The sequence below is a fragment of the Homarus americanus genome, unplaced genomic scaffold (assembly GCF_018991925.1).
Source record: "Homarus americanus isolate GMGI-L3 unplaced genomic scaffold, GMGI_Hamer_2.0 scaffold19117, whole genome shotgun sequence".
NCBI lineage: Eukaryota > Metazoa > Arthropoda > Malacostraca > Decapoda > Nephropidae > Homarus > Homarus americanus.
This window is the reverse complement of record NW_024754704.1, coordinates 5,462,788-5,481,519: the sequence shown is the minus strand read 5'-3', so window position 1 is coordinate 5,481,519 and position 18,732 is coordinate 5,462,788. Positions and strand designations below refer to the sequence as shown.

The 18,732-nt window shown below is 38.0% G+C and overlaps 1 protein-coding gene across 2 annotated transcripts in view; it reads left to right on the top strand.

Moving 5' to 3' along the window:
- Positions 1-17,880, top strand: part of LOC121855926 (dynein regulatory complex subunit 4-like) — a 296,945-nt gene extending 279,065 nt beyond the window's left edge. For both annotated transcript variants that reach the window (XM_042351134.1, XM_042351133.1), the window contains one exon: positions 17,106-17,880. In XM_042351134.1, the coding sequence (XP_042207068.1) occupies positions 17,106-17,264 (159 nt within the window). In that variant the 3' untranslated portion in view covers positions 17,265-17,880. The remainder of the gene's footprint in view (positions 1-17,105) is intronic.
- Positions 17,881-18,732: the final 852 nt, after the last annotated feature.

Here is an 18,732-nt window from a genome sequence, read left to right as displayed (position 1 = left end):
AGCGTCCATTCACTTCACACTCAGCGACGTCTTGAAAAGGCAGGAGAACACCGGGGCACAGACAGAATGTGAGGAACTGATGGTCGGGGTATGCGGTAGTGGTGGATGACCAGAGAGTTGGCAGTTGATAGGTGAAGGTCTGGGAACACAGCCCACGAGTCCAGGACCTATGATGAGATCAAAACCAGAATTTGACGGACAGCAGGGTAGCTAGATACTGACGGTATGGCGGCTGGGTTGAATCTGCCGGTGGCGCAGATAGTCGCTGCCGTTCTCACCTCCGTCCAACCACCCCAAGTGTCGTCTGCACCAGCAAACGAGCGAGTTAGCAGCGGTAACCAGCCGGAGGATCGTTTCCGCCCTTACACTGCTCCCCCAACAAAACTCTACTGTAAGGTAGATTAAAACTTAATATTAGTACACAAAGCATAATCATCTTACAACAAATGCTTAAACACACATTGCACAATAAAGAAGGGTCATAGAAAAGAATAGGTGGTAACTTGATGTCCAAAACGTAAGGCCGTATCAAGGAACTGCACGTGGAGTCCACTTCAGTCCAAGTTTAAGTTTGGGCCTATTTCCAGTCGTAGAGGATTCTTCTAACTCATCAGGTGTTGGCAGCAACTGGCAACTGAGATCAACAGACTCTGGCGTCCGAACTCCACAGGAACTCTTGCAGGGTAGTGCCTCGACTAACTCCAGCTTGGGGACGTCGTCAAGGACACGAGCAATGCGGGTCCTGCAATTATATTTCCTTAACAAATTAGCTTGATGTAATTTAGGCTTCTTAGAGGAAAGGGGTGAGAACGGTCCAACAAAATCTATGGCTTCCCGAGAAGATGGTTCTGCAATGATGGGCAAGGGTTCAAGTGGAACAGGACGGGCTCTACCCTTGGCGGACATACTTGGGCACTGATCACAACCCCTACAAAAATCTCTAATATCTGCTCCCATACCTGGCCAGTAAAACTGATCAGCAACCTTCCTATAAGTTTTCCTACGAGAACAGTGACTTACTAGAGGGCTCTTGTGAGCTACAGAGAGAATGTTACTACGACAAACAGCAGGGACAACAAGTAAAAACCGACCTACTTTGGCTGGTCGCTTGGATGAAACACAAGACCTGTGTAACACCCCATTAATAGAAACAAACTTATAAACCGACCCATCTCTCACCTGATCCTCCTCCCCGGAAGTCACCTTCTCCCTTACCCGCTTCAGAGTGGCACACGAGTCTTGAAGCTTGGCGAACTCCTTGGGCGTCACAGTCAGTGGCAACAAATTCGGCAGAATCAGGGGATGCGGTCGTTTCACCTTCGCCGTCCGTGGCCCTACAGCTTGGACCTTGGCGGCAGGCGTGGCGGCGTGAGAGGGTGGCGAGGCGGCCTCGGCAGGTGGCGAGGCGGCCTCGGCAGGTGGCGAGGCGTCGTCATCAGCAGGTGGTGTGAGGACTGGTGCTGGTGGCGAGGAGAGTTTTAACGTTTCCGGGTCGTTAGGGTCACGAACACCGGGAACATTACCAATGAGGGCACTAGCAAATTTAATGGAAGCTCTTACCACATTAGACCAACCAGTGAAATAGGGGCAACGCAGGTAGCACCTAACAACAGGGAACTGGTCAACACGACCTAAATAATCGGCGACACTAACCTTCGGGCAGCTCGAGATGTCAGCGTCAGGCAGGGCTTCTTCAGAGACAATAATGCACGAGCAACCAGTGTCACTGATGAAAGTAGATGCCCTAGACCCATTTATTGTTCCACTGACACAATAACGGGGGCAGCTCCTGTCCTCCAAACAGAATCCGACCTTGTTGCTGGGCTGATGAGTGTCAGCAGTCTTGAAGGCGAGGGGATTCCTGGGACAGCAAGAACGAATGTGCCCTTCTTCTCCGCAGCTGTGACACCACACGGCTGGTGGACTACTCCTGTTTACTCCTGGGGATGCTTCCTCGGAGGATGGAGGCTTCGCAATCTTCACCACAGGAGGGGAAGACATGGGGTAGGCGTTGCGAGCAGACGCCCAGTTGTCGGCAAAATGCACAGCTTCTCCAAGCGTCGCTGGCTGGTGTTCTTTAATGAAAATTCTCAAGTCTGGAGGTAGAGAAGACAAAAACTGATCTAATATCATGAAGTTAGAGAGAGACTCAAAGGTTTCTTCAACCCCTGATGTCTCCAGCCATTGTTGAAATAAACGACCCAGGTGAATCGAAAACTGCTGGTACGTTTCTCCCGCTCTAATCTTCGTTCTGCGGAAATCAGCACGATAACCGTCAGAAGTCTTGCAAAATCCTTGCAAGAGAGCTTGCTTCAAGAAGAAGTAATCTCGGGTGATGTCGGCAGACAGGGACGTGTAAATTTCTACCGGCTTACCACACAGTAGGCTACCCAACCTTACAGCATAGCTATCCGGGTCTACGCCAAGCAGCTCAGCTACCCGTTCAAACCTAACAAGGTAGGAGGCGATGTCTTCTCCTTCACGGTACACAGGCAAGCTGGGTTTTACCACATTGTCTTGTATATGGCCAGAGGATTCTGGTCTACTTGAAGCATTAATCCTAGCCAGTTCTAGGTCCTTTTCTGCCTGCAACTTAGCTAATTCGAACTCTCTTTCTCTCTGGCGTTCCTCCAACTCTCTCTCTTTCTGAAGTGCCTCTCTCTCTTTCTGACATTCCTCTCTCTCTCTCTCTTTCTGACGTGCCTCTCTCTCTCTCTGACGTTCCTCTCTCTCGGCATTCTGTTGGGTGACCACATACTGACCAATGTCATTACCTGTCAGACCCAGGGCCACCACTTGACCTTTCCACACCTCAAAAGCAGACATAATGATCCGAAAGGCCAAGAATAAAGGAAAAAACAAACAACTTACCCCACAAATAGCCAAAGGTAACTCACCTAGTGGCTCAATCAGACCAGTAAATGATTTGATCCGACTGGAGGGAACCTCGTTCCGCACCCAGCCCAGCTGAATCACCTCAGGGTAACGAAACCGCACCAGGTGAAACAACAACAAAAATGCTATGACAGCATCCACAGTGCACCCCAACCAACACTAATTAACTTCCCCAAGTACAAGGGAGAGCAACAAAATTAGCACACAGAAGGAAGGGATAACCACTGAACAACACTTGCTTCCGGGCCACAGACAGCAAGGTGGCGCGCTCACGGCGACTTACAACAACACCGGAACGAATGTTAAACCTCAGAAACCAAAGGTCAGAGACAATCCTGGCAGGGTCGCCACTTGTAAAGGTCTGGGACTTAGGGATAGAAATCCCTTACCAGGCTAATCAGGATCTTAATAAAGGAAAGTCAAGGACCATGGTTTTCTGAGGAATAACAAACAACCGTTAGAGATTGGCATCTCTTTACTATAAAAATATAACACAAAACTCTGACACCACTCAACAAACATCAAATAATTACGGGAGTCAAACAATTAATGGATTCAAACAATTAAATGGAGTCAACAATTGATAGAATCGAACAATAAAGGGGAATCAGCAATTAATGGAATCAAACAATTATAGAATCAAACCATGAACAAATATTTCCTACGGCAGTGGCCCTGGGGGAAGGTTCTGGAACACGGTGATGCACACTCAGGGTAGGGAAGCGTCCATTCACTCCACACTCAGCGACGTCTTGAAAAGGCAGGAGAACACCGGGGCACAGAGGGAATGTGAGGAACTGACGGTCGGGGTATGCGGTAGTGGTAGATGACCAGAGAGTTGGCAGTCGATAGGTGAAGGTCTGGGAACACAGCCCACGAGTCCAGGACCTATGATGAGATCACAGCCAGAATTTGACGGATAGCAGGGTAGCTAGATACTGACGGTATGGCGGCTGGGTTATATCTGCCGGTGGCGCAGATAGTCGCTGCCGTTCTTGGTAGTTCTAGTGTTCCCTGAAGAATACAGTGATGGGTAGGGAAACACTGTGTAACACTGAAGTCCGTTTATTATGGATGAGAGAAATACAAGTGGTGACTCGCATGTGCCATGCACGGCTCACACAGTCAGACTGAGGCTGCCTTGCCATATGGCAGCCTCGCCATATGGCAGCCTCGGGGCAATGTTGCCACATAACGTGCAGTGTTGCCACGTGATGATATATATAAATGCTATTCGGCACAGTAGCTTATATACAGGGTTGCTACTCGGCACAGTAGCTTATATACATAACCTATAGTTCTCACCTCCGTCCAACCACCCCAAGTGTCGTCTGCACCAGCAAACGAGCGAGTTAGCAGCGGTAATGAGCCGGAGGATCGTTTCCGCCCTTACATGGTAATCTCATCCCTGGCGATGCAACGGCTTAGGTCATATGTCGCCGATTTGAAGTAAAGGCTAAAAAATAATAATAATGCAAGGTAAAAACAATAAATAGCATAGAACTTTCATAAAAAACATTTAAATGTTAATAAGTAAAACTCAAAGTTTGTGTAGAAGGCTGGCTTCCTCCACAAAGGAGAGGATGTCCACTCCCACATTACCCACTCCTCCCCCAGCACCAAAAAGAGACAGTAAGACCTGTCTCCCCCAGGCACTGGGAGATGTGCTTACAACGAAGATCTCTGAGACTGGCATTCCACCAGGAGCAGTCAAACAGTCAGTTGGACCAGGCACTCATCACAATGGGGAGGAGGTGTCCTCTCCATTAAAAAACCATGACTCAGCCATGTTTGGCCAATGCTGTGGAGGGCCAAAGCAGTCTCTCAACGGAGTGACAGTCCCTTATATCCCCAGGCATCCAATGCAGCGTAGATGTCGTGGAGCTTGTTTGCTTCGACAGCATCCCATCTGCATTTCCAACTTGAGCAGATGGCAGCTCTTATTACTGGTTTCATATCAGAGGCAGGTAGAGGGGAACAACTTGCCATTGGGTGAGAAGCAGCTGCTTTCTCCACAGCATCAGCACGCTGATTCTCTTTTCCCCCACGTGGGCCAGAACCGAGCATAAACTGACTTTCTGGCACCGACGTTGGATGAGAAACAGCCACTGTAAAATATCTAAAACTAAGGGAAGTGGCGATGAAATACTAGCTTAGGCCTGGAGAATACTGCGAGAATTATTAGAAATTGTAAAATCATTGGGTAAAACTAATCTTGAGGGCAAGTAAAATAAATGAAAGCTCTGCAGTAAAAATAGATGCCATAGTGGGGACACTACCGTCCCGACAGAAATCGAGAAAGAGCACACCTGCCTCTGACTTAGAGCCGTCCGTGTATACAGGAATAGTCCCCCTGTGAAAGGAGACATGATCTAAAAAATGAAAATGGACAATACAGGGAGGGAGTAAGCCCTTCCTTTCATTAAAATACTAACAAATTTGAAATTCACGGAGAATCCAAGGAGCTGCACTAGGTAACCGCCTGAGGCATATCTGAACTGGAGGAAGGCAAAGAATTCTCACAACTTCCGTACCTTAAAGCCAAAAGGTCGTGGGAGGCCTGGATGCTGAGTGGAGTGTGGGGACATAGTCTCGTCACATAACCCTAAAGTGATCGAGATACAGTGATATCTCCGTTAGCCGGAATCAGAGATTTCCAGGTAACGAGACGACTCTCAAAGCCGGAAAAAATCTCTCATCCCCGGAATTTTCCAGGTAATGGAAAAATTTTCTCGGAAGTTCCAGAAATTGCCCATTACTTCATCTCTCAAACCCGGAAAGAAACTTCCCCATCCCCGGAATTTTCCTGGCATCGGGAATTTTGTTCGTAATTTTCCGGAAATTGTGCCCTTCGGAAAATCGTTCCCAAGGCCGGAATTTTCCACTGTAATGTATTTTTTAATAATGGTAGTTTGTGCTGTAGCTTTATGCAGGATTGATAGTAAGAATAAGAAAAAGATTGTGTCTTTTCATAGATTTTAGGTATAATATTGGGGTTTCCTTGTCATTGGGGAACCGAACCCTATACCAATACAAATATTTCTTTAACGAATGGTTTTCAGGGAACCTAACCCATTCCAATAATGAGGGATACCTGTACTGCCACAAAATACTGTGATTTACTCATATAATAAAATTTAGCCGGAAATTTTTTTTATTTTCCTATAGCTACCTCTCGCAAATGTTTTTTGACTAACTGCATTTCATTACACTTTACCAGGTTCTTAAAAGGACAATAGTTTCCTAAGCCAGTCAATTTTTTTTTTTTAATCTAGAAAGCTCTGTATTTTATTACAGTGGTCCCTCGGTTAACGAACACAATTCGTTCCACAGAGTCGTTAGTTAACCGAAAATTTCGTTAACCGAATCCATTATTTCAATGGGATATTGGGTAATTGGGTCCAGCTCACAGAAAAGTACATACAAAGTAAAGCCAAAAATACATAAAGTCAGAAACACTCCTAAAATTCCCCTAAATCGCCCTTAAATCACTATACAGTGGTCCCTCGGTTAACGAATGCCTCGGTTAACGAATGCCTCGGTTAACGAAATTTCGGTTAACGAATTACCTTCCATAAGAATCTTCAATTTGGTTAACGAAAAAAAATTCGATTAACGAAATCCTTACGAAAATCACATTTTGTTTTGAACATCAGCTGATAAGCTGAGGAGGTACTCAGCCAATTCAGTAATCTCTTCTATGTTTACATTCGTTTCCAATGGAGTAAATATCAGGAAAATTGTGCTCTTTAATATTTGTGCATTTTTTTATACAATATTAAAATTATTGGTCATTCTAAAATTTAGCCATCCAAGCTCTGTCTACATAAAGTTTTTCAACTATTATTTTTGGCTCAATATATGTAACTTTATTCATTTATTGAAACTCATTTACATGCACACACTGTTCTAAGGGCAAAGCTGAACTGTACATGTAATCAGAATAATGTCTAGTAAAAACTATGGCATGTTTACATTCAAATTAATCACTATCTTATAAGAATTCCTTACAATGTAAATTATATTCTCCCAGGTCACGTCTATGAAATTTTATAAGTAAAAAACAAAAACTCAATCTAAAGGACATAAATAGACAATTAAATGCTACACTAGACCTTCGGCACCAATTGTCAAACATGTCACTGTCACCCCTGCCTCCCCTCCTCCCCTCCTCCCAGCAAGGGTTGTTTGGTGGTTAAACTGTACAGTAGTAGTCTTTAAATTTTTATCTTATATAATATCACAGTCTAAAGTTAGGAGAATATAATTTGCATTGCTGGAATCCTTGCGAGACAGCGAATAATTTGAATATAAACGTCATATATTTTGCACGAGATAAAAATTTTAGTACTGTACTGTACATTAGTTTAGTACATTTTATAATGTAAAGTTTTTCAACTGTATTTTTGGGTAGATTTACATAAATTTCTTCATTTATTTTCATTCATTTACATGCACACACCATACTAAAAGAAACATAAAAGAAATAAATGACCTTAGTGCAAACCTGGAGTGTACATGTACAAAATGATAAAGGTACTAAAATTGTTATGTCTATTGCAAATTATAGCTTGTTTATATTCAAATTAATCACTGTCTTATAAGAATTCCAGCGATGCAAATTATATTCTCCCCGGTCACTTCTATGAATTTTTATAAGCAAAAAACAATAAGTCAATAAAAAGGACTTAAAAAAACAAAATTACTTCTCCAGACCTCGGCACCAAATGTCAAGCGTATCACATCACGTCACCTCCCGCTCCCCCCTCCCTCCGTCTTCCCCATCTGCCCAACCAGGGATTTTATCTTATATAATGCAGCATCTCAGACTAAAGTTAGGAGAATTTAATTTGCATAACTGGAATCCTTGCAAGACGGCGATTAATTTGAATATAAACGTCATATATTTTGCATAAGAGATAACATTTTTTGCTCTTTGTAATAAAATTCTTAAATTAGATCTAAAATTTGTATGTCTAATGCAAATTATAGCTTCTTTATATTCAAATTAATCACTATCTTATAACAATTCCAGCAATGTAGATTATATTCTCCCCGGTCACTTCTATGCAATTTTATGAGCAAAAAACAAAAGCTCATTTAAACAACGTAATAAACAAATAAATACTTCACCAGACCTTCGCGCTAAGTGTCAAAGTAGTACACCTTACTTTCCGCTCCCCCTTTCACCCCATGCACGCTCCCTCCCTCCCTATCCCCCATCTGCCTAGCCAGGGTTTTATCTTAATACTGTATAATACAGTATCTCAGACTAAATTTAGGAGAAAATAATTTGCATTGCTGGAATCATTGCAAGACAGGGAATAATTTGAATATAAATGTCATATATTTTGCACAAAAGATACAATTTTTGCTTTCTAATAAAATTCTTAAATTAGATCTAAAATTTGTATGTCTAATGCAAATTATAGCTTGTTTATATTCAAATTAATCACTATCTTATAAGAATTCTAGCAATGTAAATTATATTCTCCTCGGTCATATCTATGGAATTTTATGAGCAAAAAGATAAACTAAAAAAAAATTACAGTAATACTTCACAAGATGCACTAACTGTCAAAGTAAAACTCACCTTCCTCCCCCCCCCCTTTTCCCAAGCTCACTCCCTTGCTCCCTCCCTCCCTCCCTCTCTACCTCCCCTGCATCTGCCTCAGAAAAAGGTTTGGGTCTTTCCTGTAGGCTTACAGTGTTTATCTTATAAAATATCTCAGACTAAATTTAGGAGAATATAACTTGCATTGCTGGAATCCTTGCAAGACAGCGAATAATTTGAATATAAACATCATATATTTTGCACAAGGGATAAAATTAATCACCTGTATCACATTACAGTAGTGATTTAAGAGTAAGAGTGTACTGTGTATATATATATATATATATATATATATATATATATATATATATATATATATATATATATATATATATATATATATATATATATATATATATATATATATATATATATATATATATATATATATATATATATATATATATATATATATATATATATATATATATATATATATATATATATATATATATATATATATCTTGTATATATATATATATACACTGAACCCTCACTTTTAGTCAATTGAACCCACGGAGGCCCGTGTAAAGCAAGAAACGTAAAGTGAACAACATAACATATATATATATATATATATATATATATATATATATATATATATATATATATATATATACAGTAGTACCCCGCTTAACGCGGTCAATAAAACCCACAGGGTACCGTGTTAAGTGAAAACCGCGCTAAGTGAACAACAGAACATATGGGATTAATTCCAATAGAAACTGGCCCACCCCCAAACTCCACTTTTTCCGACACAATACCTATGTTCTAGTAAAAATAACATCTTAATTTTATGATGGTACATGCACACAATTAATACTTAAGAGAAATAGAGAAATACAGTCGCCAAGTTAATGTCCATTCAAATAATGGACTCAACTCCCTACCCCTCTTCTCACACTACACTGCTGGCTCTTCCCTCTCTGAGAAATTTTGGGGGGAAAACCACTAAATTTTAATAAATAATACCTCAAACTAAAGTTAGGATAATACAATTGACATTGCTGGATTCCTTGTAAGACCAGGAATATTTTGAATGTAAATGTCATATATTTTGCACAAAAGGTAACATATTTACTCAGAGTAAACATTATATCTAAAATTTGTATGTCTAATGCAAAATCTATGATGTTTATATTCAAAATGATCACCAAATTGTAAGAATTCCAGCAATGTAAATTATATTCTGGCCGGGTAATTTGTATGAATTTTATGAGCTAAAACAAATATCTTCAGTAAATAAAAAAATATATATTCTTCAGACATTATCTGTCAATCAAAGTACCCCACCTTGCCTCCCCCCTCTTCCAACCGCGTGGTCAGTCCCAACCCTCCCCCCCACCCCTCACCAATCCTCCCTACAAGAGACGTTGAGTGAAAAAACTAAATTTTAACATTTAGTATTAAATAATACCTCAGATTAAAGTTAGGATAATATAATTGACATTGCTGGATTCCTTGTAAGACCAGGAATATTTTGAATATAAATGTCATATATTTTGCACAAAAGATAACATATTTACTCAGAATAAACATTACATCTAAAATTTGTATGTCGAATGCAAAATCTATGATGTTTATATTCAAAATGATCATCAAATTATAAGAATTCCAGCAATGTAAATTATATTCTGACCGGGTAATTTGTATGAATTTTATGAGCTAAAACAAATATCTTCAGTTAATAAAAAAAACAAAATATTCTTCACACGGTAACAGATGGTCGGTCGATCCCTCCCTGCCCCCACCCCCCACCAACCGTCCCACCAGATGTGTGGGAAAACCAGAATATTTACCTTTTTAGTAATAAATAATACCTCAAACTAAAGTTAGGATAATATAATTGACATTGCTGGATTCCTTGTAAGCCCAGGAATATTTTGAATACAAATATCATATATTTTGCAAAAAAAATAACATATTTACTCAGAGTAAACATTATATCTAAAATTTGTATGTCTAATGCAAAATCTATGATGCTTATATTCAAAATGATCATCATATTGTAAGAATTCCAGCAATGTAAATTATATTCTGGCTGGGTAATTTGTATGAATTTTATGAGCTAAAACAGGCAGTCAGGCAGGGTGGCGGGTGGGGGTTGGGGCGAATCTAAAAATAGCTCTCGAGCCGGACACTCACCGCGTATACGTGGAAAAAACCCGCGTTAAGTGAAAGTTCAGCTCTGGCGAGGCACCGCGTATACGGTAAAACGCGCTAAGTGAAACCGCGTTAAGCGGGTTTATACTGTATATATATATATAGGCCTATATATATATATATATATATATATATATATATATATATATATATATATATATATATATATATATATATATATATATATATATATATATATATATATATATATATATATATATGCTGATAACCACAAGGAAAGAAGAAAACACGAAGTTCCCAAGCGCTTTCGTGTAATTCACATCTTCAGGGGTGAGTACAGACTAAGGAGAAATACATAACAAGGCATATATATACAGTTGAGGAGGGTGAGATCAAGTCCACAATGGTCAGGTCATTAGGTAGTGACCCTACTAATCTTCAAAAGCACCGCAGCAGTCGGTAGTTAGGTCAGAGGGTAAGATGACCCAACCTTCTCACCTGGTTACAAATCTTCTTAATTACGAAATTGTCTAGTTTGTACATACCATTACTCAAATTCGTGTTGACGGATTCGGTATGTTTAATGAGACTGGATTCTGTAATGTTCCTACTGTCAATTGAATTACATGGTAATATTGAGGAGGCATTATCCCAGTCAATGCAATGCTTATTATCCCTCAAATGAACAAACAGAGCATTGGATTCCTGGCCTGTCCTAACACTATATTTATGTAGTTTAAGTCTAGTTACAAGATCTTTACCTTTCTGGCTTAAGTAAAACATATTGCATTCCTTGCAAGGAACCTTATTAATGCAGCCACTTGTATTGTTGTGGGAGTTCTTGATTAACATTTGTTTAACAGTGCATGAGTTTTTAAATGCCACATTGATGTTCCAGGTTTTTAGTTGTAAAGGAATTTGAGAGAAATTTTTGTGAAATGGTAATACTAAGAGATTCTTATGGTCATGGGTGGGCTTGGGATCGGTTCTATAGAAAGATTTCTTAGTAATGGTAAGGCAATATTATAGATATATTTATACTGTATTCCTCATCAATGAATTCCGGGCTGCAAATTCTCAAAGCACGTAAAAACATTGATGAAAATACTGACTGTTTGACTCTATTATGGTGGGCAGAATAATAATGAATGTATGAACACACATTAGTCAACCCTCACTTTACGCGGTCCCACATTCCGCGTTTCCACGTTTACACCGTGCCCTGCCAGAACCCAGGATGCTCACATTCCGCGGTGGGTGTACCCCTTTACGCTGTTGAAGCATAATTTTTTTATTTAGCTCATAAAATTCATACAAATTATCCGGCCAGAATATAATTTACAATGCTGGAATTCTTACAATTTGATGATCATTTTGAATATAAACATCATAGATTTTGCATTAGACATACAAATTTTAGATATAATGTTTACTCTGAGTAAATATGTTATCTTTTGTGCAAAATATATGACATTTATATTCAAAATATTCCTGGTCTTACGAGGAATCCAGCAATGTCAATTATATTATCCTAACTTTAGTCTGATTTATTATTTATCACTAAAAGGGTAAACAGTCTGGTATTCCCACACATTTATCTGGTAGGGAGGGTTGGTGGGGGGTGGGAGGGACCGGTGACCGACCACCTGGCACGGTGTGAAGAATATTTTTTTTTATTAACTGAAGATATTTGTTTTAGCTCATAAAATTAATACAAATTACCCGGCCAGAATATAATTTACATAGCTGGAATTCTTACAATTTGATGATCATTTTGAATATAAACATCATATATTTTGCATTAGACATACAAATTTTAGATATAATGTTTAATCTGAGTAAATATGTTATCTATTGTGCAAAATATATGACATTTATATTCAAAATATTCCTGGTTTTACAAGGAATCCAGCAATGTCAATTATATTATCCTAACTTTAATCTGAGGTATTTTTTAATACTAAATGTTAAAATCTAGTTTTTTCACCCAACCTTTCTCTTGAAGGGAGGGTTGGTGGGGGTTGGGGGGGGAGGGTTGGGACGGACCGACCATCTGGCGCGGTTGGAAGAGGGGGGGGAGGCAAGGTGGGGTACTTTGATAGACAGATAGTGTCGTGAAGAATATTTTTTTTTTATTAACTGAAGATATTTGTTTTAGCTTATAAAATTCATACAAATTACCCGGCCAGAATATAATTTACATTGCTGGAATTCTTACAATTTGATGATCATTTTGAATATAAACATCATAGATTTTGCATTAGACATACAAATTTTAGATATAATGTTTACTCTGAGTAAATATGTTATCTTTTGTGCAAAATATATGACATTTATATTCAAAATATTCCTGGTCTTACGAGGAATCCAGCAATGTCAATTATATTATCCTAACTTTAGTCTTGATTTATTATTTATCACTAAAAAGGGTAACAGTCTAGTATTCCCACACATTTATCTGGTAGGGAGGGTTGGTGGGGGGAGGGAGGGACCCGACCAACCACCTGGCAGTGTGAAGAATATTTTTTTTTTATTAACTGAAGATATTTGTTTTAGCTCATAAAATTCATACAAATTACCCGGCCAGAATATAATTTACATTGCTGGAATTCTTACAATTTGATGATCATTTTGAATATAAACATCATAGATTTTGCATTAGACATACAAATTTTTAGATATAATGTTTACTCTGAGTAAATATGTTATCTTTTGTGCAAAATATATGACATTTATATTCAAAATATTCCTGGTCTTACAAGGAATCCAGCAATGTCAATTATATTATCCTAACTTTAATCTGAGGTATTATTTAATACTAAATGTTAAAATTAGTTTTTTCACCCAACATTTCTTGAAGGGAGGGAAGGTGGTGGGGGACCGACCATCTGGCGCGGTTGGAAGAGGGGGGGAGGCAAGTTGGGGTACTTTGATTGACAGATAGTGTCGTGAAGAATATTTTTTTTTTATTAACTGAAGATATTTGTTTTACCTCATAAAATTCATACAAATTACTCACAGAATATAATTTACATTGCTGGAATTCTTACAATTTGATGATCATTTTGAATAAAACATCATAGATTTTGCATTAGACATACAAATTTTAGATATAATGTTTACTCTGAGTAAATATGTTATCTTTTGTGCAAAATATATGACATTTATATTCAAAATATTCCTGGTCTTACAAGGAATCCAGCAATGTCAATTAAATTATCCAAACTTTAGTCTGATTTATTATTTATTACTAAAAAGGTAAACAGTCTGGTATTCCCACACATTCATCTGGTAGGGAGGGTTGGTGGGGGGTGGGAGGGAGGGAGGGACCGGCGACCGACCACCTGGCACCACGGTGTGAAGAATATTTTTTTTTATATTAACTGAAGATATTTGTTTTAGCTCATAAAATTCATACAAATTACCCGGCCAGAATATAATTTACATTGCTGGAATTCTTACAATTTGATGATCACTTTGAATATAAACATCATATATTTTGCATTAGACATACAAATTTTAGATATAATGTTTACTCTGAGTAAATATGTTATCTTTTGTGCAAATATATGACATTTATATTCAAAATATTCCTGGTTTTACAAGGAATCAAGCAATGTCAATTATATTATCCTAACTTTAATCTGAGGTATTATTTAATACAAAATGTTAAAATTTAGTTTTTTCACCCAACATCTCTTGAAGGGAGGATTGGTGGGGGGTGGGGGGAGGGTTGGGACGGACCCACCATCTGGCGGGCTGGGAAGAGGAGGCAAGGTGGGGGTACTTTGATAGACAGATAGTGTCGCAGAAGAATATTTTTTTTTTTTATTAACTGGAAGATATTTGTTTTAGCTTTATAAAAATTCATACAAATTACCCGGCCAGAATATAATTTACATTGCTGGAATTCTTACAATTTGATGATCATTTTGAATATAAACATCATAGATTTTGCATTAGACATACAAATTTTAGATATAATGTTTACTCTGAGTAAATATGTTATCTTTTGTGCAAAATATATGACATTTATATTCAAAATATTCCTGGTCTTACAAGGAATCCAGTAATGTCATTTATATTATCCTAACTTTAGTTTGAGGTATTATTTATTACACTACCTGGTTTTCCCCCAAAAATTTCTCAGAGGGAAGAGCCAGCGAGTGTAGTGTGAGAAGAGGGGGAGGGAGTTGAGTCCATTATTTGAATGGACATTAACTTGGCGACTGTATTTCTTAAGTATTAATTGTGTGCATGTACCATCATAAAATTAAGATGATATTTTTACTAGAACATAGGTATTGTGTTGGAAAAAGTGGAGTTTGGGGGTCAGCTGGTCTCTATTTCATTTAATCCCATATGTTATGTTATTCACTTTACGCGTTTCTCACTTTCCGTGGTACCCTGTGGGTTACATTAACCGCGTAAAGTGAGGGTTGACTGTATATATACACCTTGATTTGTATTACTCTCTCTAGTCTATACTCACCCCTGAAGATGTGAATTACACGAAAGCGCTTGGGAACTTCGTGTTTTCTTCTTTCCTTGTGGTTATCAGCATATGCATATATATATATATATATATATATATATATATATATATATATATATATATATATATATATATATATATATATATATATATATATATATATATATATATATATATATATATATATATATTTATAGTGATATCAGGGCGATTTAGGGGAATTTTAGGAATGTTTCTGACTTTATGCATTTTTGCCTTTACTTTGTATATACTTTTCTGTGAGCTGGAACCAATTACCCAATATCTCATTGAAACAATGGTTTCGGTTAACAAAATTTTTGGTTAACGAACGACACTCTGGAACGAATTGAGTTCGTTAACCGAGGGACCACTGTATATATACGCACATATACACTCATACTCTTAAATCACTACCGTAATGTGATACAGGTGATTAATTTTTATCTCTTGTGCAAAATATATGACGTTTATATTCAAATTATTCTCTGTCTTGCAAGGATTCTAGCAATGCAAATTATATTCTCCTAACTTTAGTGTGAGATATTATTCAAGATAAAAACTGTAAGTCTAATACCCCGGCTGGTGGAGAGGGATGAAGGAGTGAGCGAGCAGGAGGTGAGGTGATATGTTTGACAGTTGGAGCCAAAGGTCTCATGTGTGTTTATTTAACAGTCTTTAAGTGACTAAGCTTCTCTCATTTTAAAATGTCAGTGAAATGACCGTGGAGAATATAATTTACATTGCTGGGATTCTTGTAAGATAGTGATTAATTTGAATATAAACAAGCTATAATTTGCACTAGACATAACAATTTTAGTACCTTAATCATTTCGTACATGTACACTCCAGCTTTGCACTAAGGTCATATATTTCTTTTACGTTTCTTTTAGTATGGTGTGTGCATGTAAATGAATTAAAATAAATGAAGAAATTTATGTAAATTTACCCAAAAATACAGTTGAAAAACTTTACATTATAAAATGTACTACAGTACTGTACACTAATGTACTAAAATGTTTATCTCTTGTGCAAAATATATGACGTTTATATTCAAATTATTCACTGTCTTGCAAGGATTCCAGCAATTCAAATTATATTCTCCTAACTTTAGTCTGTGATATTATTTAAGATAAAAACTTAAAGCCTACTGTATAACCACATGAGAGGGAGGGAGGGTAGACAGTGACATGTTTGACAGTCAGCGCCGAAGGTCTAGTGAAGTATTTATTTGTTTATTTATATCCTTTAGATCGAGTTTTTGTTTTTTGCTTATAAAATTTCATAGAAGTGGCCTGGGAGAATATAATTTACATTGCTGGAATTCTTATAAGAGAGTGATTAATTTGAATGTAAATATGCAATAGTTTGCAGTAGACAAAAATTTTTGTAATCATTTTGTACATTATTTTGATTACATGTACAGTTCAGCTTTGCCCTTAGGACAGTGTGCGCATATAAAGGAGTTTCAATAAATGAATAAAGTTCCATATATCGAGCCAAAAATATTAGTTGAAAAACTTTATGTAGACAGAGCTTGGATGGCTAAATTTTAGAATGACCAATAATTTTAATTTAAAAATGCACAAATATTAAAGAGCACAATTTTCTTGATATTTATTCCACTGAAAACGAATGTAAACATAGAACAGATTACTGAATTGACAGACTAGCCCATCAGCTGATCAGCTGACGCTCACAACAAAACATGATGTTTGTAAGGATTTCGTTAATAAAATTTTTGTTCGTTAACCGAATTGAAGATTCTTATGGAAGGTAATTCGTTTACCGAAATTTCGTTCACCAAACCGTTCGTTAACCGAGGGACCACTGTAAGTTTGGATTAGCTGGAGCAGATGCAGTCCCACAAATGTATATTTCTAGCTGCTTGATGCATGTTTTGCATTTCTATCTTATCATGGAAAACAAATATCCAATAATTGCATTTTTTATTTACAGACAATTGTTGATGAGAAGAACCAACTGGTTGGAGGGCTACAGGAGGAAGTGGCAACCTTACGTCGTATGTATACAGAGCTTATGGACAAATATCACTTTACTCTTCGAAGTAATATAAAACCAAAGGGTGCCCCAAAACTCCCAAACATTTCAATATAAACCCAAGTTTGGAAATTAGACACAAAAAATGACAAATTCTTAATTAAAACAATGACACTGTCTTCAGTTGTAAGAACTGTACAATAGCACAAATTTGCTTTTATTGTTAAGATTGGCTCTCGTGCAGTCCATACTGCTACTCTAGGATCTATATTGTGTGTACAGTATTAGGAACTTCTGACAAAGCTGCAGCAACTGATGAATAAGGCCATCTGCATTGGCATTCTTGGCATCAGTGCTCAGGCTGAGTAATAGTTCAGATCTGAAGCAAATTTTGGGTTACAATATAATAATATAATATGATTAATGGTTTATTGAGAAAAAATAGCAGTCAAATGCTAAAAATACACAATGAATAGAAGTGACATATTATATCTGGTGGCATTGGGGAGTAGGTTGTTTAATGAAAGCTTTTAGTATAAAAAGAGGAGAAAAAATGTGGTGAACACACAAGTTAACTAGGGTCTAACAGTTTACTTAGTGGCTGGAGAGGTTTTGATTTTAGCCCTGATGCAGTTGTGATGTGTGGTGTCAAGGCTGGGTTAAGGAGTGTTCAGAGTGTGTAGCCTAACAGGGCACCCAACTTTCAATATGGAAAATAAAATATTAAAAGGTAGCTTCTTTCGTATTATTTTTATGTCACTGGTTAGTTAGTTTTTCTGTTGTTGTATGCAGTTGGCAACCTTTAGGATGGATGGTGTGGTGTATATAAGCTAGGGTACACCATTGCATAATCAGAGGTTTAAGGTAAAAATTTAAATAAATTTCCTTTATTCTAGGCCTAGGCCTGAACTACATAGGCCTCTCACAAACGTAAATCTGGCACTGGTGGTTTTGGACACCTGCATGTGGACAAGGATCCCTTCCAGGATGAGTGGTGGCATTAGTGAGGGTGGTGCAATAGCTATATCTCAAACTGATAGTTGGAGACATGATGATGAACAGAACTGAGAGGCCCAGTGTATGGAGTGTCTTTTGAAAGGTGGATTTTAGTAGCTCTACAACACTGTCATCCTGGGATCTACTGTCTCATCTCACAGCAGACAAGAGTATGGTAGGGGTCACTTGGTGATGGCAAGACCTTTTCCATGATGCTCTGGGACCTCATTTGTACTGTAGCATGAAGGTCAGAATTCTTGGCTGTATTCAATGAGATCAGTTCCACTTGGCATTAAGTTCCATGTGTCCACTACCAGCTTCACTGGGTTGGCAGAAGTTCCCTGGAATGAGGGGTCCAGTGATGGTTCCCCAGACCCATATATTCACCACTGAGCACTATTTTCCATTTTTTTTAATTGAAATTGTAGCCTTTGTATCACCAATTTTTTGGTAACTGTTTGCTGGTGGAGATAAGTTGAGGGGAGGAAGTGGCAGAGGATCTTACATGGAGACCCAGGCAGCCATGGGCATCCACTGGAATTTTTGTTCAATCCAGAATGTGACGTCGAGCTTAATACCTAGGTATGTT